General features: G+C 41.9%; 1 protein-coding gene across 1 annotated transcript in view; it reads left to right on the top strand.

The window, feature by feature from the left end:
- Window positions 1-436: 436 nt before the first annotated feature.
- Window positions 437-22,300, top strand: part of PRKAA1 (protein kinase AMP-activated catalytic subunit alpha 1) — a 35,239-nt gene continuing 13,375 nt past the window's right edge. Inside the window, exons 1-3 of the mRNA XM_054031815.1 lie at window positions 437-566; window positions 18,225-18,366; window positions 22,166-22,259. Of these exons, the coding sequence (XP_053887790.1) occupies window positions 437-566; window positions 18,225-18,366; window positions 22,166-22,259 (366 nt within the window). The remainder of the gene's footprint in view (window positions 567-18,224; window positions 18,367-22,165; window positions 22,260-22,300) is intronic.

Genomic DNA, 22,300 nt, shown 5'->3' on the forward strand with positions numbered 1-22,300 from the left:
TCTGGGGGCGCCTTAAAGACTAACAGATTTATTTGGGCATAAGCTTTCGTGCGTAAAAACCTCACTTCTTCAGATGCTGAAGAAGTGAGGTTTTTACCCACGAAAGCTTATGCCCAAATAAATCTGTTAGTCTTTAAGGTGCCCCCAGACTCCTTGTTGTTTCTACAGGACCAGAACGGAGCAGCAGCCCGGGAAACACGTCTCAGAACCCCCCCCCCCACCGCGCGAGCCCTGCAGCTGCCCACCTGCGCCACGCCCCCGCCAGGCGCACAGTTAGATGATTCCAGAACCCCCCCGGAAAGGCGCAGTGGTTTGCCCCTGCGGAAGGAGATAAGTGACTGGCGTCCGGCCATGGGTCCGCTTCCGGGTTTCGGTGCGGGCGGGCGCTGTGTGTTTGCTCCTCCCCCGAGCCCCTGTATCTCTCTGGGCTATCGCTATGCGCAGACTCGGCTCCTGGCTCAAGATGGCGGCGGCGGATAAACAGAAACATGATCACGGGCGGGTGAAGATCGGGCACTACATCCTGGGGGACACGCTGGGCGTGGGCACCTTCGGCAAAGTCAAGGGTGAGAGCCGGAGACCCCCCGAGGGGCCGGGGGACCTGCTGCCCTTTCCCCGCGGGGCGGGCTGCAGATTCTGGCTTGCGGGAGCTGGGGCCGTTCACCCCTCCCGCCGGCCTGAGGGAGCTGGGTCCTTCTCGTCCCCTGCTCTGTGTACACGCCGCAGCAACCTTGCGGGCTGGCGCCTCCCCCTCCCCAGTCCCGCTCCCTCCGGCCTCAGCGCCGGGTGGCCTGCGCGGGAGGGCCGTGCCCGAGCGGGTGGAGCCTGAGGCGTACGCGGCGAGCGCCCGGAGGGCCTGGCTGCCATGCGGCCTGGGCAGGTACCGAGCAGCTCGGGCGCCTTGCTCGGCTTCGCTCGGGCTCTCCCGGAGTCCCCGGTTTGCTCCTGACACGTGCCTGCCTTTATCATAACGGTGCTGCAGCAGCGCGCAGCCCTGGAGCCCAGTTATCTGCCGGGCAGCAGTTGCACCTTTCAGCCATTCCGATAGACAGGAATCGCACCTCCACTGGCACTGGCGAGGATGATGAAGGCGATCAGGGCAGTGCTTGATCATGTGCACTAATCACAGTGAACTCCCCACGGCTTAACAGTCATTTTCCCGGTGTTGGCTAGGCCACGGTTTCAGACAGGATATTGGTTCGATGAATCATCGGGCTTGGCATGGCAATTCCTGCGTTTTAACGGCGTCCTGAAGTTTAATCCAGAACCAGTGAGAGAGGCGGGTAAAGCAAAACCGAACAAAGACTGTTAACCTGAAGTTCCTGGAACTTCAGCTCTCAGTGGAAGGACTGATAGCTGGGTCAGAGACAACTCTCGAGTGCAGGGGTGATATTTCATTGGGACATCTGTAGAAGGTGGACACATGTGAGACTGGCATTTCAGTTAGGCCTCAGTTAAACATCTAGGTTCCAGCTTCAGTAATGTAGTTACGGCATGGAAAAATAATGAAATCAGTGCAATGCTTTTTGAAATCATCTGCAGTAGACGGTGGTGTGGAAATGGCCTCTGCTATGTTGTAAGCCTTTGTGGGAAACTACAATTGAATTTGCTGATTTTGACAATGGGTGGGTCCTATTGTCTTAGAACAAGAAGTAACCATTGTTTAGAGGAGGAATAGCTCCTCCCCTCCCCCCCCCCGAAAACAAAAAAAACACCTACTTAAGAAAACTTACTTGCTGAAATTCAGTATCACTTCTTCAGAAGAGTATCAGAGGGGTAGCCGTGGTTAGTCGGGATCCGTAAAAAGTGATAGAGTCCTGTGGCACCTTATAGACTAACAGACATATTGGAGCATAAGCTTTTGTGGGTGAATACCCACTTCGCCACATTCATCTGACAAAGTGGGTATTCACCCACGAAAGCTTATGCTCAAGTACGTCTTTTAGTCTATAAGGTGCCACAGGACTCTTTGTCGCTGTCTTCAGAAGAGTGACTGTAACCATACTTGTATTTAGAATATTCTGATTTATGCAATAAAAATATCAAAGTTAACATTAATTTAGTTTTTGTACTTATTTTTGTGGTATTACCACCAAAGTACTTAAAATGAAACTTTGACAATGTAAAGTGCTGCATAAACAGTCACGTTCAGCAGCTTTGTAAGGCAGGAAGTTTCCCCAGTTTATAAACTGGGGAAGTGGAGGCATAGAAAAGTTTTGATGTACCCTAACTCGTATGGCCTTGGGTATTTCTACACAGCAAATTAACCACAATAGTAGTGAAGATGTGGCAATGTGGGCTAGCAACCAAAATAGTACCTCAGATCCCTGGTTTGTACTTGGGCAGCTAACCTGCACTGAAGTTTGTGCTGCCATTTCCTCACTATTATTGCTACTTGGGCTACTAGATTAAAACGAGTGTGGATATGCCTGTCTGTGCTACAGTCACACCACCATTTGCTATGTAGACATACCCTTAATGACACAGCCAATATTAGAGCTCTGAGATTAGGACTTCCTGTGCTGAATCCACTAGACCCCAACATCCTCAATATCTTAATATGTGAGAGTCCTGTTCATGGGGGAAGGAATAGCTCAGTGGTTTGAGCATTGGCCTGCTAAACCCAAGGTTGTGAGTTCAATCCTTGAGGGGGCCATTTAGGGCAAAAATCTGTCTGAGGATTGGTCCTGCTTTGAGTAGGAGATTAGATTAGATGATCTCCTGAGGTCCCTTCCAACCCTGATATTCTATGTATTGTGAATGTGTAAATTAAAAATGTCCCCTCAGAGCCGAGTTTGACAAGATAAGTTTTGGGGAAGGGTAATCTTTCAAGAAGGGCAAGATTCTTGAATGAGATTCTGTGTTCACGTGCATGTGGCTTTGTTTGCACTGGAAAAAATATTGTGTTGGAAAATATTAGCCAACTTTAAATGCATATAAAATTTGTTACTTATAGTAGCAAATCTCCCCTTGTTGGGCTGCAGCCTTCAATGATTTCCTCTGCCTTACTCCCCCCACCACTGGTTCACTTTGCTGTTTGGTTCTGTCATTCTGTGTCATGTTGTGTCTCCAGTTTTGGTGTCATCAACAAATTTGATCATAGTTGAATATACATTAAAGCCCATGATAAAGGCCTAAATTGTGCACTGTGTTGAGAGGTTTTAAGATGATCAGAAGGTCTTATGGAACCCCCAAATCTGGACTTGGCTTCACCAAATAGGAATAATTACTTCTTGAAAATGGATATTTTGTATATTGATAAAGGCAGCCCCAAGTGGCAGCTTGAGAGCCACTATGCTAGGCAGTAAGTGTGGTGGACCCTTGGCTTCCAAGTCCATCATTCTCTGGGAGGAATGCTTTTACTGTTGCATTTTTCAGGAATCTGCAGTCAAGGTTGAAATACTATAATGGTGAGAAACCAAGGGTAAAGCTAGAATTTAAAAATTACTTTCCCTGTTAAGCAAACATTTTGTCATAAATGTATTTAATAGAACTCCACATACATTTTTTTAAAACAAACTATCTAGTAAAGGAGCTTGCCTTAATCTATGTTTGTGGTATGGTTTTTTTTTTTCCTGCCAATTTAAAATCTTGCATCCTAAATTGGTACTGATTCCAACTGGAAACTTGGAAAGGTAAAAAGTTCACATTTCCAAATGCAATTAGGGAAGCAAGATTCTTCATAAGACTTTTTTCCTCCATTTTAAAAAAAGTAATACACTTATAGGAAGTAGTGTAGAGGAAACTTCTTTCTAGATACACACGAGACAAAAGTAAACCCTAAAGATAAAATAGTGCACTTTTTTGTCTATTCCAATGCCCAAAATAGTGCTGGAAATCTTAGTCTGTGTAAAATGCCCAGATATGTCTGTCCTGAAGCACTTAACAATAAAATTATTGCATATGGCCAAACCAGAAAATAAGGAAGTGTGGAAGAGATGATAAAGTGGTCAAATAATGTGGTCGCTCAGCAAAGACGCGTGCATGGCTATCACTTATGACTTATTTTAATATGTATGAATTTGTTTAACTTCTATTTTTAAGAGGAATCAAAGGTATTCTAAACTTTGATTCTTTACTTGTCAAAATACGCAAACTCAAGCTACAGTGTGATAAAACAACCTTCAATCTGACCGTTTTCTCTTCTAGGTAACTTGAAAACAGGTTTAGCTTATGTTGACAGACCACCTTCATTATGCAGACTGCAGTCTAGGCTAAATCTGTTTTCTAAAAATTTCCACATTGGCATTTGAGTTTTTGTTAGCCTGGCTTATGAAGCTTGATAAATTGTGATTACTGTGAATAAACTACTGGATGTAAATTTTTGCAGATGAACATTAGCAAATGTATGCTACTGACTTTAGCCATAAGTAGAGATGATCCATCAATATAGTTGCTGATCTTGCAGCTTAAAAAAAACAAACCAAGCCACTACTGATGCACTTGACAGCTTATTGCATGTTTGATTCTCTTTTGCCTATGATTTAAAATGTTTTTTAGGAATGATAAAATAATTCTAGCTTTGAAGAGTATAAAGTTCAACTAGGGCTACATCTAAGCTATACACCACTTCTGGGGTCATGTAGTGTATGTGTATCTACATGCCGTAGTGAAGAGCATAGTGCATCCATGCTGTGTTGTGTAGCTACGTGTTTCAGTGGGGAAAGGGGTCAGGAGCTCCCTTCTGCCAAAGCCTTTCACTTTGCCTTCCCTCCCTGCTGCCGGAGACTTTCCCCATGATGGGAAAGGACTCCCAACAGCAAGGAAAGGCACTGCTAACATTTCCCCTCACACACTTCTGCTGGAGTCTATTTCTAAATGGTGGTGAATGGCTCCAGACAGCAGGGAGCTGCCAGGGTCTTTCTGCACTGTCTCTTCCCTGCCAGAGCCTTTTCCCACTGCTGGAATCTTTCCCGGGGAAAGACTCCAGCAGCAGGACACTACATTGCTAAAAATAGTAGGGTAGACATGGAAGCATGGCTTAGGCTATGGGCAAGTAGAGAGCCATGTAGGGTATGTACATGTACGTACCAACACCATCAAACATGTCTTTACTTGGCTAAGACATGCCTCACCGTCTACACTTCTTTTTATGTAGGTGTTAATGGGGCCTACGTGGAAAGGTATACTACATGCTGCCAAAAGAAGCATAGGGTGTAGAGAGGCACGAAGTGGGACTTTGTTGGGCTGTGTGCCTAAGTGACTGCCCATAGCATCAATTTAGGAGATGCCATTTAAATAAGTGGCCCCTCCTCAGTTGTTTTTTAGAGCTTAGGGGGGTAAGTCAAATTGTGGCTTCCCTAGACCTCTCTGCAAATAAATGGCTGGTCCTGCAAAGTCTCAGTGATAGACATAAACATCTGTACAGTTGAAGATGCCCGCAGTAGCTGGAGTCACTCTAATATGGAAAATGTTAAGCATGTAGATGGAATCAGAATTTTGAGTCTAGGAAAGTAAAATTTTATTGTGAACCTAATTGTTCTCCATTTCCCCTCAAGGAAACTATATATTTAGTTTTACTCATGTTTTTAAGTTCAAACACATGACTAATGTGTCCAGTTCTGGTGCCAACAATTCAAGAAGCATGTTGATAAATTGGAAAGGGTTCAGAGAAGAGCCATGAGAATGATTAAAGGATTAGAAAACTTGTTGATTGAGCTCCTTGAAAACTATCCATTTAGCGTAACAAAGAGAAGGATAAGGAGTGACTTGATTGTCTATAAGTGTCTACACAGGCAACATATATTTAATAGTGGTCTCTACCTTCTCTGTTACACTGAATATTTAATACAACCCAATGGCTGGAAGTTGAAGCTAGACAAATTCAAACTGGTGATAAGGTGCAAATTTTTAACAGTGGGAGTAATTAACCATTGGAACAATTTACTGAGGGTTGTGGTGGATTCTCCATCGCTGATGGTTTTTAAATGAAGATTGGATGTTTTTCTGAAAGATATGATCTAGGAATTATTTTGTGGAAGTTCTATGTCCTGTGTTAGATAGAAGGTCAGATTAAATTATCACAATGGTTCCTTCTGGCCTTGGAATCTATGAATCTCTGAAAACTCATTTTCAGATGAAAACAGTGCCTTTTTGCATTTTAGGTTGAGGACCAAGGATCTCTTAAAGGGTCAGCCTTTACTTTAGAGGTAGTCAGGTCCCATGCACAGGATGCTGTCTTTCATTTCGCTTGCCTTCTATTTCTGTGATCAAGGCACATAAATACTGTGTAGAACAGTCCCCTCAGCATGTCTTGGTGCATGCAGACAATTGTTAAAGCTTCTAGCCCCCATAGGTTGAATGGCACATTAACCCGAGAAGAAAATGCTTTCTGTAGCAGCCTTTGTCTGGGAGGACTAATGGGTATATTGAAACTAGTATGCCTTTTTAAAAGGATACTAAAGGTAGTTGAAACTTTGATCTTGTTGTCAGTGGAAAGTGTTTCCATTTAAAAGAAAATTCTGTTCCAAAACATGCTTGTCCTTACTCAGTATGTCTTGAATAACTTTAAGTAAGAAAATACTCCACCTGCCCCTTTTCACTTTCCTACAGAAATCTAGACGATATTTTGGGCTCTAAGGTTTTGCTTTGAATTCATCTCAGAAACTGGATCTGTAAAATAACCAACAATCTGTCACCAATGAGTCTGGTATATTTTGCCTGTCAGTTGCCTTGAACTCCTTGCAACAGTTTGGCTTGAGGACAGGAAGTACCTTAGCCATGGTTTGAAATTAAGCTAATTTACTATCTTCCTCTTAGAAATAGTAAATAACTATTTCATTTTACTGTTCATAGGTGCTGGAACTAGAGGTACTGGGGATGCTGCTGAACCCCGGGCTTGAAGTGGTTTAATCATATGCAGGGTTTACAGTTTGGTTCAGTGGCTCTGAGCACCCCCACTATATAAATTGTTCCAGCACCTCTGTTACTGTTTGTCTTTTAGTTTATCAATAGTACACAATCTTCTGTGTTTTCTACAAACAAGAAAGGAAGATCAGGTGCAAAAATTGAGTCTTATTGGAGATACATGGATAGAAAAACATATTCCCTTTACTGATTAAAAACTGCACAACCAGGTGAAGGAATGGATATTTTTTGGTCGGCAAAGATAAAGAATATTTCTGCTCACAATTCAGATTAAGCATTATGGGATACTTTTTGAGCCCTGAACAATCTGTTATAGCCAGTCCCTTACAGCAGCATTTCTGAATTTTCCTTTTGTAGGGTAGGTAACTTTTTAATCCTATTTTTTTAGTCAAACAAAATATTAGTGTTCATAACGGAAAACACTGGGTGTGTAACTGTTCTGGTGCTAGTAAAGTTTCATGACATTTGAAAAGCTCACTATTGCCTAATTTCCTTCTTAGGATCCTCTTTTCAGTGAGATTTTGGTTCTTTGGATATCTACATTAAGTTTAAGAAACTTGAAACAATGTTCTAACTCATAAAAAGAAGTTAAGTACTTTACAGTAAAAAGTTATTCAAGATGCTTTTGTCTATAAACATCCCAAGATAGGTGTGTACTCCTGGAACACATCTTAGCCAGCATTGTCCATGGATCTGCCTATACACCCTCATACCCCTGGGAATAGCCCCAATAGTCACTGGATTCCTTCACTAACACAGAAATCCAAGTTATGTCTCCATATCAGCAGGGAAAGAGGGCAGGTCATGGCATCCACGTGGACAAAGGCATCTTAAAGAACTGTTACAATATGTTAAGTAGTCTTTGAGTATTTATCCACATGGATCCCATTGTGGGTGCTTGGCATCCTTATCTTATCTGAGTGTAGAAGAGCCTTGCCAAACTGGGCATCTGATCTAGAAACTGTGACAGTGAATAGGGGCTACTTGTATGAACTGAATTCCAGGTAGCTGTTCTACAAATACTTGGGAATAGTGATTCCTCTTTAACAAGCGACAGATATTGACTGGGCTGTAGTGGAGTAAACCTTAACTCAAGATGGAATAGCAAGTTTCTTCGGAATAAGCCATCTTAATGCAGTCTGTAACCCATTTTGAAAGTCTCACTTAGACTTACTAACAAGCCACAGAAAGTCTAGGTGACTTGTGAAAATGTTTTTCTACAAAGATAAAAGGGCATAGACCTACGTACATCTTGTGTGTGGACTTTCTTCTCTGCAAGAGAATTATGTGGTTTAGGAGAAAACACTCTTAGGTGTATAAACTGGTTGGTATGAAAGTTTTTTAAACAGCTTAGGGTAAGCATTTTGGTGCAGTTTGAGTGTAACTGTCTTTATGAAATGATATATGGCTACCATACCATTAATGCTTGAATTCCTTCCCACCTGCAAGTCAAGGTGATAGCAACTAGGAACACTGCCTTAACAGAAAGGGGAAACAAAACATGTTGCCATTGGTAAAAATGGCTGGCCCATCAAATATGGGAGTACTGTATTCAAGTTCCAAGTGGGAAATGGCTCCTCATTTGGTGGCAACACATCAGTCAGGCCTCTTATAAATCTAGATACTGCAGGTTGAGAAAAAATTGAGTGACCATCCACTGTTGGAGGATAAGCTGAAATAGCAACCAGGTGGACCCTAACAGAGCTAATTGAAAGCTCAACATGTCTTAAAGATGAGTAATTGAAGATGATTGATATAGGAGAGTCTGGGCTTTGTACATTATTCTGAATAGACCACAAAGAAAAAACATTTCCTCTTTGTTTGATCTGTCTTTCTAATAAAGGACTTTCTACTTTGAATCCAAATCTTTTGTATAGCTGCCAACCATGATCTCTCCACAGAACTCAGGCTGCACGATTCCGTGCTGTAGACTCTGGGTTGGATGAAGTACAGGGCCTTAGCTCTGGGAAATGATGCCTGGTAGATCTAGAAGTGGAAGAGGTGGATTGATTGGTAGATGTCTCAGGTTGGAATACCAGAACTGGCATGTTCAGGCTGGGGCCATCATTATCATCCAAGCCTTGTCTTGGTGACGTTTTCTTAGAACTCCAGGGATTAATGGAATGGGAGAAAAGGCATAAAGCAGATTATTGTTCTATTGGATCAGAAATGTATCTGCTCTAGAACTCAGACTCACTCCTCCCCGGAGCTGAACATTGGATGCATCACATTCATGTTGGTAGCAAGCAGGTCTAACGAAGGAAGACCCCACTTTTGGAGTACCTGATTCATAATCAGAACTGAACTTTGCAACTCCCATTTGTGGTAACTTTTTCTGCTTTGGTGATTTGCCATATTGTTTTGTATACCCAGAAAGTGAAGAGCTATTGGGTTGATCCAGTATAGGATACTGATCTCAGAGATAAATTGCTGTATGACATAACAGTGATTATCTGCTTATGTAGTGCATAGCAATTGTATTGTCTGACAGAATTTGAATGGTGGTGCTCTGAATGAGGGGCAGAAATGCCTTGCAAGCTAGACTTAACTGCCCTGAAATACAGTACATTTTTGTGCAATTGAGACTCTGCTTGGGACCATATGCCTTGTGTTTGGGGAGTTCTCCAAACTCATCTTGGGATTGTCTGTCACCAGAGTCTTTGAAGGGGATGGTACATGAAACAGAACACCTTGGCAGACACTTGGAGGAGCCATCCAATAAGGAGAGATGACGGCACCTTGTGAGGAATTTGTGTCTCTGTTTGACACATTAAATGTCCTCAGCCAAAAGTGAAGGGACCAGAGATGTAGCCGTGCATATAGTCAGATAATTACAGGGTGCCGTACAATGCAGCAGGCTGAGACAAATCCTTAGTTGAGGGAGACTGAATGTGATCAGTGATGTGATTTATGTTGAAAAATTCTGAAGAAGGAACACTCTTGCTGGCCTGGAATCTAGGATTGCTGTTATGAATTCTATGGATTGAGTAGCAGTGAGGTAGACTTGACTTGGTTGATCCTGAGGGCTACCTTGGAAAACTGTTGAGGAACTGCAAACGCCCTTGTTGACCTGACCTCTGATCAGCCATATGTTCTGATAAGAAGACAAGACCTCTGTTCTTACCAAATGCCTGACTGTAATAGGAGCTCATTTATGGATCAGTGCCCTTGGAACTGTTGACAGGGTGAATGGAAGGACTCTGAACTGAAGATGAAGTCTGTTGACTGTGAATCCTAGATACTTCCTGTGTGCTGGATGAATTGACCATGGAAGTAAGAGTCTTGTAAGTTGAGAGTTGCAAATCAGTTTGTGGGATCTAGGGAAGGGATTACGAAGGAAAGGATGACCATCTGAAACTTGACATGACAGATCTAAAATTGGCCACCATCCACCTTTCTTCTACAGGATGAGGAAGTAGTGAGAGTGGAAACCATTGCTAAGAAACTGGTGGTGCTTCCGTCACTGCACCTAATCAAAGTATCTTTCTCTGCATTCAGCAGAGTGTTGAGAAGGTTTCCTGAAGAGGTATGGGGATGTGGAGCTGTCAGAGACTGAAATTCTTTCTGTGCAACTTTTAAGACCCGTTGGTGGTAGGTAATTGCAACCTATATATCTGCGGCCCCCCTCCCCCAAAACAAAAACAAAATCAGGAAAGAAGGGGTGTAAAGATCCTCTGTGATTAGACTTAATGAAGAGTGCATAGTCAAAGAGGAATTCTTTTTCTGGAAATGAGGTCTCGTCCTAGAAAAATCGCTAGCTCTCTGATACAGGTATGAGGAAGACTGAGGCCTATGCCTGAAAAAATGAAAAATTTTGTTTTCTCTCCTGAGATGGCATAGATCCAGAAATTGGAATGTCAGACGAGTAATTCTTCAGTGTGTGCAGTATCTCATCAGTTTTAAAATTAAATGTCATAGGATCATAGAATATCAGGGTTGGAAGGGACTTCATGAGGTCATCTAGTTCAACCCCCTGCTCAAAGCAGGACCAATTCCCAACTAAATCATCCCAGGCAGGGTTTTGTCAAGCCTGACTTTAAAACCCTCTAAGGAAGGAGATTCCACCACCTCACTAGGTAACCCATTCCAGTGCTTCACCACCCTCCTAGTGAAAAAGTTTTTCCTAATATCCAACCTAAACCTCCCCCACTGCAACTTGATACCATTACTCTTGTTCTGTCATCTGGTATCACTGAAAACAGTCTAGATCCATCCTCTTTGGAACCCCCTTTCAGGTACTTGAAAGCAGCTATCAAATCCCCCCTCATTCTTCTCTTCTGCAAACTAAACAATCCCAGTTCCCTCAGCCTTTCCTCATAAGTCATGTGCTCCAGCCCCCTAATCACTTTTGTTGCCCTCCCCTGGACTCTTTCCAATTTTTTCACATCCTTCTTGTAGTGTGGGGCCCCAAACTGGACACAGTACTCCAGATGAGGCCTCACCAATGTCAAATAAAGGGGAACGATCACGTCCCTCGATCTGCTGGTAATGCCCCTACTTATACAGCCCAAAATGCCGTTTTCCTTCTTGGAAACAAGGGCATACTGTTGACTCATATCCAGCTTCTCGTACACTGTAACCCCTAGGTCCTTTTCTGCAGAACTGCTTCCTAACCATTCGATCCCTAGTCTGTAACAGTGAATGGGATTCTTCCGTTCTAAGTGCAGGACTCTGCACTTGTCCTTGCTGAACCTCATCAGGTTTCTTTTGGCCCAATCCTCTAATTTGTCTAGGTCCCTCTGTATCCTATCCCTACCCTCCAGTGTATCTACCACTCCTCCCAGTTTAGTGTCATCTGCAAACTTGCTGAGAGTGCAGTCCACGCCATCCTCCAGATCATTAATGAAGATATTGAACAAAACCGACCCTTGGGGCACTCCGCTTGAAACCAGCTGCCAACTAGACATGGAGCCATTGATCACTACCCGTTGAGCCTGACGATCTAGCCAGCTTTCTATCCACCTTATAGTCCATTCATCCAGCCCATACTACTTTAACTTGCTGGCAAGACTATGGTGGGAGACCATATCAAAAGTTTTGCTAAAGTCAAGGAAACACATCCACTGCTTTCCCCTCATCCACAGAGCCAGTTATCTCCTCCTAGAAGGCAATTAGGTTAGTCAGGCATGACTTGCCCTTGGTGAATCCATGCTGATCACTTTCCTGCTTCAGAATTAATTCCTTGAGGACCTGCTCCATGATTTTTCCAGGGACTGAGGTGAGGCTGACTGGCCTGTAGTTCCCCGGATCCTCCTCCTTCCCTTTTTTAAAGATGGGCACTACATTAGCCTTTTTCCAGTCATCCGGGACTTCCCCCGATCACCATGAGTTTTCAAAGATAATGGCCAATGGCTCTGCAATCACATCCGCCAACTCCTTTAGCACCCTTGGATGCAGCGCATCCGGCCCCATGGACTTGTGCTCGTCCAGTTTTTCTAAATAGTCCCAAACCACTTCTTTCTCCACAGAGTGCTGGTTACCTCCTCCCCATGCTGTTCTGCCCAATGCAGGAGTCTGGGAGCTGACCTTGTTTGTGAAGACAGAGGCAAAAAAAGCATTGAGTACATTAGCTTTTTCCATATCCTCTGTCACTAGGTTGCCTCCCTCATTCAGTAAGGGGGCCACACTTCCTCCTTGTTAACATACCTGAAGAAACCCTTCTTGTTACTCTTAACGTCTCTTGCTAGCTGCAACTCCAAGTGTGATTTGGCCTTCCTGATTTCACTCCTGCATGCCTGAGCAATATTTTTATACTCCTCATGGCATGGCACTCAAAAGGCAAATCTTCCCTAGTGGCCTAACCCTCTTTTGGAATACCTGATAACTGCATCCAGAATGGTCTTCTCATAGTGACCACAGTGGCCATTGATCTGGTTGCAGTGTTGGAGGTATTCCACGAGACCTGCAAAATGGTTATTGCCACCAATGGGCCTTCTGAAATAAATTTCTCAGGTAGCTGCAAAACTTTGTCCCATTGTATGTAATTCTGCTTGGCCAGTAAGTCTTGGTAACTGACTACTTTTCTGCTAGTTTGCAGATTCATATAAACTTTCCTCCCCAGGGGATACATTTTCTTGGGCTCCTTGGCCCAGATCTACAAAGGGTTTAGGTGCCTAAAGTTTTGTTGTAAAAGTTCCCCATGCACTTGTTTCTGCCTTTGGGCATAACACACTACCTCCCTCCAGGTATCCAACATCTAAGCTCTAGCAAGATCCTTAGGCAGGAGAATGCCTGTCTTCTGATTTCTCTCACCTGCAGGACCCAGTATGGTAAGTATGCTCAGATGTAGAATGTCAAATTTAGTTGATTTCTCTTGTAAAATTTCATGGGGATCTCAGAGGTTTTTGCCGTTCTTTTAAGAAGGCCCTAGAAGGTCATGAAACTGTCTACAGTTGATGTACTTATAAGGAGTCATACCCTCATCAGGTGAGGAGGAGGCTCTGAGCAGAGGCCCAGGTTGAGCCTCATATTCTTCCACAAGATCTTCCTCTTCACTAAGATGTTTGTGGTCTGCAGGTTGTAGTTATTTCTGATGGACAGAGTGAGGTTCCCTAGCAGAACTTTTAGGAGGAGGCAATCTTACTATTGGACCTTGAAGTAGAATAAGGAACAAGCAGTAGAGGCTATGAGATTCTGAGATTAATAGGGCTGGATCAGTTTCCCATAAAGGAAGAACGTAGAGTGCCATAGTGGAGGGAACCATGGAGTGGGAGACCTCTCTGGAGCATGAGGCTTTTGCTGAGAACTTCTGACAGGAGCACTCTCACGAAATAGTCTGTGTTAGGGCAAATGCCTCCTAGGCACTCCTATCATGAGGACCAGAGGATGCTGAAAAGTAAAGCTCCTCTAATGGAGGTGCAGGTATCTGTGGAGTGGAAACCAAAAAAGTCTCTGATTTTTAAAGCCTGTGAGGGAGCTACCCATATTGATGAGACTGGACAGGGAGGGATTTGTTTGGTACCTCTAGGTTCCCATACCAACAGAACCCTGAACACGTGATAAGAGATGTGTCCAACAATGAAGACTCTGGTTCATCAGTGATCGTAATGTCCGCCTATGATGTAAATGCAGCTTTAGTAGATGAAGGCAGAACCAGGACCATCAGTACTGGAAGTACAGTCTTGGAAAAAGTCTTGTCAGACTGCAGTGCTGGTAACTGAGGCCAATTGTGCAAATGACGATGTTGTCAAGGAGGTGACGCTGATCACTGATGAAGCAGGAAGTGGTACAAATGGTAAGAGATGTGATCTTGCAGTCTTAGGCTCTCTGTGCCAATGTGATTTCGAAGGTGTTGATTTTGGTACATGAGCACGATGAACCTTTGTTCTCTTCTTGGCTTGGCTCTAAGCTCCATCAGGAGATCTGTGATCTTTCCTGTCTTAAGCAGCAGGAGCTACTGCCTGACCCAAGGAGGGACGGTGAACAAACTCTGTTTCCCAGCAGCTGGAGGTTTCTTGACTAGCAGATTTTATTTTCTGGAGTGACATCCATGTAGTTGGGGCACTTGAAGTTGGTTTCACAGCAGTCAACAGCTGCTCCTTTGAGTCAGACACACTGCATAGATTTCTCCATCTAAAATAATTTTTCACATGCATCACAACCCATCTGTGGGCTTTGGGGGGAGGAAGGGAGAGAAGCTACAAATGGCACATTGGAAGAGTCACATCCCTAGACAAACCAACCAAGCATCAGTGTGTGTATTAACAGTTATAGCAGCCTCTGATACAGGGCACATTCTAAAGTCTGAAAACTTGCTCTGCACCATTAGTCATGCCTTGGTACTGAGGAGTAGATCCACTAACATTTGATTTTGAGGTTTTTTTAGCCCAATTGGCTTTAATTTATCAAACAACACTAAGCTAATTATAATCCTAAACTATCTAAGAGCTATGGGGAAATGGGACATTGGGGACTCAGGTGGTAAGAAGTAACTGAGTGGCAGTTGGGGATGTCCTTCTCTTTATACTGTTGACAGTACTGATCAGAGTCTCATTATGCTTTATGGCTAGGCCATAAGTGAAGTGGAAAACTTGTATCTTCTAGCTTGTAAAGCTACAGTTAATGTAATGCTGCATTGATAGTTTTACCAGATAAGGAATGGAATTGTACTAAGGGCTGGAAGGAGATGTATTCACCAAAAATGTGAATTGTTTTATTGTTGTAACTACTTGTTTGACTGGCTAAGGTGTGTTGTGCAACTAAGAAAAGAGAGTATTTGGTTGTAAGCAAATAAGGTACAAAACATACTGAAAATGTGATAGATCTATGTTAAATTGTTTAGCTATGAGTTGTGTTAATGTTAAGTTTTTCCAAGAATGTCTTTTTCTCTTGTTAAGTTGTTTACATTTTACATTTCCCCTCAGTTAATTTCTGTGCTAGATGCAGAAACATACCAGAAAGATAGGATAAGATAAAAGATCTTGTTGCTTAACCAGCATGCATGCTGTACCAAGTTACAGCTAGTGCAGATAAGCTTTGACTTTTGGAGAGCTAATTTCAAAAGAAGATAAGAAACCGGTAAGAACTGGTGTGTAAATCTTGGATAATGTATTAAAATCTTGTCTGTTGTAAACTGGAGAATATATATGAATAGAGTTGAGCTTGCACTTTGGGACAGAATGAAAGATGTAAGTGCTGTGAAACTGTTCTCCCTATAAAGTAATGACCTTTCTGCATTGTGCTGATCTATTTTTGATTGAGCCTGGGTTATCGGAGGACTTTTCAATAGAATAATTGAACCCCAATAACACCTTGTTGTGAGATATGTGCACAGCCTCAGTGGACTCTGCTGGCTAAAAGGTTGATGGACAACCTGTAGTAGGATCTTTGTGGACAAATGCTCCAAGAACTGTAATTTTCCTGACTCTTTATTACTGTATTATATCATTTTTATTGTAGACTTGGGTGAAAGTGGACTGTTCCCTCTATGGGTCAGTTAACTTTTTTCATCCCTACTAGCTGTATAAGTTGTCTTTGCAAGACCAAGGTGAGATGTTAATATCCTAACAGGGACCAATCCTGCACTTACAGGGTGAAAGCTTACACACCTGGAAAGCTTTCCCATCTGACATTTGTGGTCCTAATGCTCTGGTTATGCTTCCATACTTCATGGTGGTTCTGCTGTGCTGACTAATGCAGCAGATACCGCTGCCCTGATATAACATGACCCGATATAACACAAATTCGGATATAACGCGGTAAAGCAGTGCTCGGGAGGGAGGGCTGCGCACTCCGGCGGATCAAAGCAAGTTCGATATAACGCGGTTTCACCTATAATGTGGTAAGTGGGTTTTTGGTTTTTTTTGGTTCCTGAGGACAGCATTATATCTGGGTAGAGGTGTATTATATGTAATACTACTTTGAGGTTTTCTTAATGGTCTGTCACAATCTCTTATAAATAACCCTTCCATGTAACTAAAGTAGTAATAGTATGGTTTAAAGTGTAGAAACACTGAAGTCCCTGCCTCCAAGGATTTTGAAAATTAATCCATTCACTCTTAACCTGTCCCAAAACTGCCTGTATAATATATCTCACAGCAGGTCAGGATTATTAATAAAACTGAGTTATCTGGCCCCTGCTAGAGCCTTTTCCAGCAGCAGGGAGCCACAGGAGCCTCCTCCCACCAGAGCCTTTCACTGTATTGTGTAGCTACATGCGTAGTGCCTGTACTGTACATGCCACTTTTAGTATAGATATAGCCTTTCCAGACCCTTTAGAAGGTAGGAAAGGTAGAGCAGTGAGGCTGGAACCAGGTAGGAGCTGATCTTTTGAAAGTAATGTGGTTAAGATGTCAGGAAGTAATAATGCCAACCACCAAGATCTTGCTGCTATTCCTACCCCTGGGAGAGCTGCCCACCACACTTAACTGAGCTACTGGACCATATGGGAGGTGCTGCTGTGTCAGGGAACAGCAGCTGAGTCACTAGAAATTTTCAAGAGCGCTATGATACAAGTTCTACCGCAAGCAGCTGAAAAACTGGGAAGTACCACGTGGCGTAAAGGAAAAACTGGTGCTAGGTGCAAGAGTTCTTGGCCTCTCTAGAAACTGTTGGAAACATCTAGGGAAATGGGGAGCAAGAGCTGGTGAAAAGTCCTAAGAGGAAGAAAGACTTGAGGAGCAGAATTAGGGGAAGGGGCTAATCAATACATTAGAATAATAAGCTATTTAGGAAGATTAAACTTCACTGTTTAACTTCCAAATTCCTACAGGCTGTTTTTGTTCAATAAATTAAAAGGAGATGGAGATACTGCACTCGTTCCCATAACTTCTACTCACTATTTATCCAGTATAATCTGACAAAGGATTAGGGAGTTGAACCAGAGAACCAATTTGAACTGGTATTATAAATTGAACCTGAACCATAATTTTGTCCTATCTACTAAACCTGAACTGGGGAAAAAATATTGGGCTAAAATAAAGGTTCTGCATTTTTTAAGCTCAGTATTTTAAAAACTACTTTGATATTTAGTTATCTGTCTTCTGTCTTTTTTGCCGAGTTTGTAATTGGTTTGTTAACTTTTTCATAACCACAACTTTCCATATTTTTTGAACCATTCCTTGGTGGTTGGGCTATTTTTATTACCCAAAACCTTACCAATATTTCTTTTATGTATGTTACCACTAATTTGTGTGTTTGTGCTGTAAATAAGTAGTGGTAAAATAACTATTCTAAATTGTATATGGGGTCAGATGGACTGAAGTGTAGTTAAATAGACTTTAATTGCCAACTGTAATTGTGATTGAATAACTGCTAAAAAAACCTTCAAAGTAACTGATGAAGCATAAAGTATGCAATAACTCTATTTAGAAAGTAATTGGAGAAAAACCTAAGGCTCTGATTATTGGCAGAAGAACAACATTCCTTGGAGAATGTGGGGGGAGCAGACTTTCAAGTTGATAGCTCCAGAGAAGTATGGGCCTGCAAGCAAATCAGCCAAAAAGCTTAAGTGATTTATGCACAGTAGGCCAATGGGATCCCTGCTTAACAAGGGTAATGGTGGGAATACAAAATAGCCTTTCAGTTGAAGATTCTCTTCTTTGAGGTATAGCAAAAATGCAGGAACACATGAAATGTGCCCTGAAAGACACAGAATCCCTGACTAAACAAAGCTAGTGCATTAGGGGTATAGGTTTGTTCTTGTACTTCTTACTTGACTCCTTATCTTACCCTACAAGTACAGAGGAGGGGGAGCTTCTAAACAAAACTTCACCTATAACCTTCTCTAGGATAATGGGGATAGGAGGAATACTCTAATCTTGCTAGGGTGTTTCCAGACTACAAAAGGTTCCAAATGAGATTTATTTTTCTGAAGAGTGCTTGGCAATCCTGACTGACTGTTCCCTTCATCCTGGCAGTTGGCAAACATGAGCTGACTGGGCACAAAGTGGCAGTGAAGATATTGAATCGACAGAAGATTCGCAGCCTTGATGTAGTAGGAAAAATCCGCAGAGAGATTCAGAACCTCAAGCTTTTTAGACATCCACATATAATTAAACTGTAAGTTTTTAATTTTTATTACCTCTGTCATTAGCATTGTTGTCTTGGAACACTCTTAAAATAAAATATCAAATATAACAGTGTAAACTTAAAAGTAGAGAGCAATGTTACATTTTATTGGAGCAGTAACTCTTTTTTCTCTCCTCTCCCCCCCCCCCCCCCCCCAAATCAGCTGTCCAATTTCAGGTATATGGGATTTTTTCCAGTGCTTTTGCTGCAATGCATTTTAAGGAAATTGATTTTCTGTGACGAGATTATATCTTTCCTTAAATCTTTGTTGGTTGCAAACTCATCAATAAGCTAGTGTTCATAAATGGAATTGCTAACAGAAATAAACACACAACCCTTCTGTCCTCAACTGCTAGTTAGTATTAAGTGGTTATATTGGACCTTATTTTTCTGTTTGCAAAATGGCCGAGTAATTTGGGGTGGCGTTGAGGGGAAATAGTTTCTATAGGGAGGTCCAGATTTATTCTATCCTAAAACGTTTTTCTAGCTTTATGCTACTTAGTGCAGTATGGTGTATCCAGATGTAGGTTTGACCTTTAGAAGTTTCTTTGAGCCAGGGAATCAGTAATCTCTGGCATACATGACTTTAGTATATAGAAGGGGAACAACTCTGAAAGGGTATGTCCTCACTACAGAGTTAACTCAAGTAATCAGCCTTCAGGTATGAGCACCTGGGTTGGCCTGCCTCATCTGTGAGGGGCAATCCTGCAGTCAACTGGCATCCACACTGGTACTTTTGCTCATATGAAGCATTCAAACTTGTAGGGTTATATCCCCTGGTACTTAGCACTGCAGTAAGTTGAGCTGCTCTGGTTCTCTCCTAGTGAATAGTGAGACAACTTGTCTATCATTCTGGTCACAGGTGGGAGTGGGGGTTGGAGGAAGGCACTGGAGGACTATCAGCACTTAAGTGGCTTAGCCTGCATCCATCCTGCAATGTGTGTGGGCTCCAGTCGGAGTGTAAGCAGCATTTAGGTTTTAGCTTGTACCCCAGGATGGACCAGTTAGCTCAGGTGTTAAGCACCACTATGCTTGGATGGGAAGCTTTATATTGAAGCCGGGTTAGGGTAACGCCTAAAAAACAGAGTTCCATCTGTAATGAAGACAAACAGGGAAATCCTCCATCCCCAAATCCAAATCTTCCTCAGTTAAAACACTGCAAGCTTAGACAACTGAAACCTCTTTTCTTTACTCGGAGATTGCAGTGCACACCTATTTCTAAGAAATTGTTCAACACTATCATGATTTATATAATATATAAAACTTTTTTCCTAACCATTTTTTGCTCAGTCTTAAATGTTTCTACCCATCCAAGTGTTTAGTTGCGATGTCAAGTATGGTTTCAAGCTTATGTTATCAACTAAGAATGATTAAAATTCTCTGTTTTAAAAAAAAAAAATAATTGCTTGCCTTAATTTGAAATATACTCTGTTGTGATCTTAACCCTTCTTAACAATAGGCCACAACTTTCCGCTTCTAAACATGTATTCAGCTGATCAAATCTTAAAATCGCAACACGTTAAAGGTTGAGAATTTCATGGCTAAGGTGCTGCAATATAAAATTTCTTTCTCTACAATCTGGTCGCACTGTCTCTAGAATATTAGTTTAAGATAGTGTTTCCAAAAGTGTGAGGCACATCCCAAAAGACTGAGAGGGTATAAAGTACTAGTGGGCACAGAGGATGAAGGGTCTCAGATGTTTTCCAGAATTGAGTTTTATATTCTGAAAACAGTAAGACCTTGTCTACATTAGGGAAGTTTTTCTGGCCATACAAAACAGCCATACAAATCTTCATAGTATAGATGCAGCTTGTATTGGGATAAATGTGTTTCTGCCAGCACAGCTTTACATCAGTTACCCAGGAGACATAAGCTATACCCACGAAAGCACTTCTATGCTGGTATAAGTGCATCTACACTAGAGCTTATACCAGCAGAGCTGTGTGGGGGGGAAGAGGAATTCTCGTATGATATACCAGCATAGCTATAAATTCAGAGTGTAGACCAGGCCCAGATCTCTAGCTGTAACAGTTGTAAAGTTAACCCTGAAAACATAACCCTAGTGCAATTGGTGCAGTGATGTCTGGCTAAGGCCAGGTCAACACTTAACACTTAGGTTGACATGGATACTTGTAAGGGGTGTGAAATAGCTAATAGCTGTACCTACATTATGAGATTATGCTGGCGTAGTTATGCCAGCATAGCTTGCTGCTATAGCCCTTGTAGTGTGGACATGGCCTGAGTTTTCAGATCACCTGAACCAGTAGCTCTGAGGTGTAAACTGTCCTATTTATTTTAGTGGCTGCGTGGTACCTGGGATGACCAGTGATACTTCCCATCTTCTTTGAGCCGTGAAATAATTAACAATGTTGACATTTACGTAGTACCATATTACGCAGATCTAAACAATATATTTGTAATGATTGACCACTCCTGTTGGGTATGCCTGATACCATGTGTTGGGATTGAAACTGGGTGTAATTTGTTCCCTTTTCTTTAAGGGAGGCTCAGCTTTCAAAAGTGTTTAAGCTAGTGTTTCCTAAAATGTTACTTGTTAGAAATAACTTCAGAAGTCCTAATAATGCAGTATATTAAAGAGAATTTCTTTGTAATGTAAGATGCTAACAAGTCATTTAATGATAAAGAATGAGTCACTAAAATGAAATATCTCAAATTAAACTATGTAAAACTAAATCAAACAAGAATTAACTGCCTTAATAGTCTCATAAGGTAGAATAAGAGCCTCAGAATTCAGGATACATTAGAAATATGAGTATTAAAATATATTCTGTTCAGTATTTTGATTGTTTATAAGTTAGCAAGTATTAATCACCCAGATGGTCTGAGAGCTCATTCTTGTCAGTGAAGCTCAAGAATAACTTGTCCAGGTATGCTGAAACTTTTTTGTTTTCCCTTACCCTGGGAAATCTTTCTATAAGAAAACACTGCAGTCCTTCCGTTGTGTCTACAAGAAGTTAATTTGTACCATGAGTATACAAGGCATGCCTAAACTGAATCACCACATGAGTTTGCTGCTTCTCTGTCTTCATCCACCATCTCCTACTGTTACCCCTACTTGTCACATCTCATCTAAATATAGACTGTATAATAATCGAGAGAGATGTAGTCTTTCTGTTTGTTCTGGAAACAATAGCTGGCTTTTGTGTGCTGTAGAACTCCTACATCAAATGTTGTATAGGAAACAGAGAACAAGTCCAAGCATGTTGAATAGTAGGTTAGACAAACTGTTAAATTAACCACATCTACATTTCTGTAGTAAGCTTCCTAACTTTCTCTGCAACTGTTCTATCTCCTTTAAATGCCTTCTAAACTCCTTAAACCCCTTCCTGCTTGTATTTTATAAATATATTAAATGTTTGACTCATTGTACAATAAGAATAATATTGTGTTATCAGTGATGCCCTTCATCTCTAACAAGTACTTGTCTCTTCCTTAGCTTTTTCTTTAGTTATGGAAAGGCGGTTATAATATTTTTAATAGGCCTGAGAAACTTCTGTTCCTAATCTGCTGGCTAAAACTGGGCCTCCTACTCAGAAGTGTACATTCTCTTTAATATGCTTCCACCTGTTGCTGAAGTGGTCCCATTCCCTGAAGAGAGATACTGAAACAGGGATGTCTGAATAACTTAATTTCATATAGGAAATATTTAGTTCTAGGGTATAGCTCATATCCAATTAATTTAACAAAGCCCAATGCTGTTTTAATTGTAAGTAACTAGTTGTATCTTGTGGGTGTGCAGTGGAATTAATAGATATGTTACCTTTATCAGGTACCAAGTCATCAGTACACCATCTGACATTTTCATGGTGATGGAATATGTTTCTGGAGGGGAACTGTTCGATTATATCTGTAAAAATGGAAGGGTAAGAGGAACTTCAGCTCTACAAAACAGTAGATTACATTT

Source organism: Malaclemys terrapin, chromosome 6 (genome assembly GCF_027887155.1).
Source record: "Malaclemys terrapin pileata isolate rMalTer1 chromosome 6, rMalTer1.hap1, whole genome shotgun sequence".
Taxonomy (NCBI): Eukaryota; Metazoa; Chordata; order Testudines; family Emydidae; genus Malaclemys; species Malaclemys terrapin.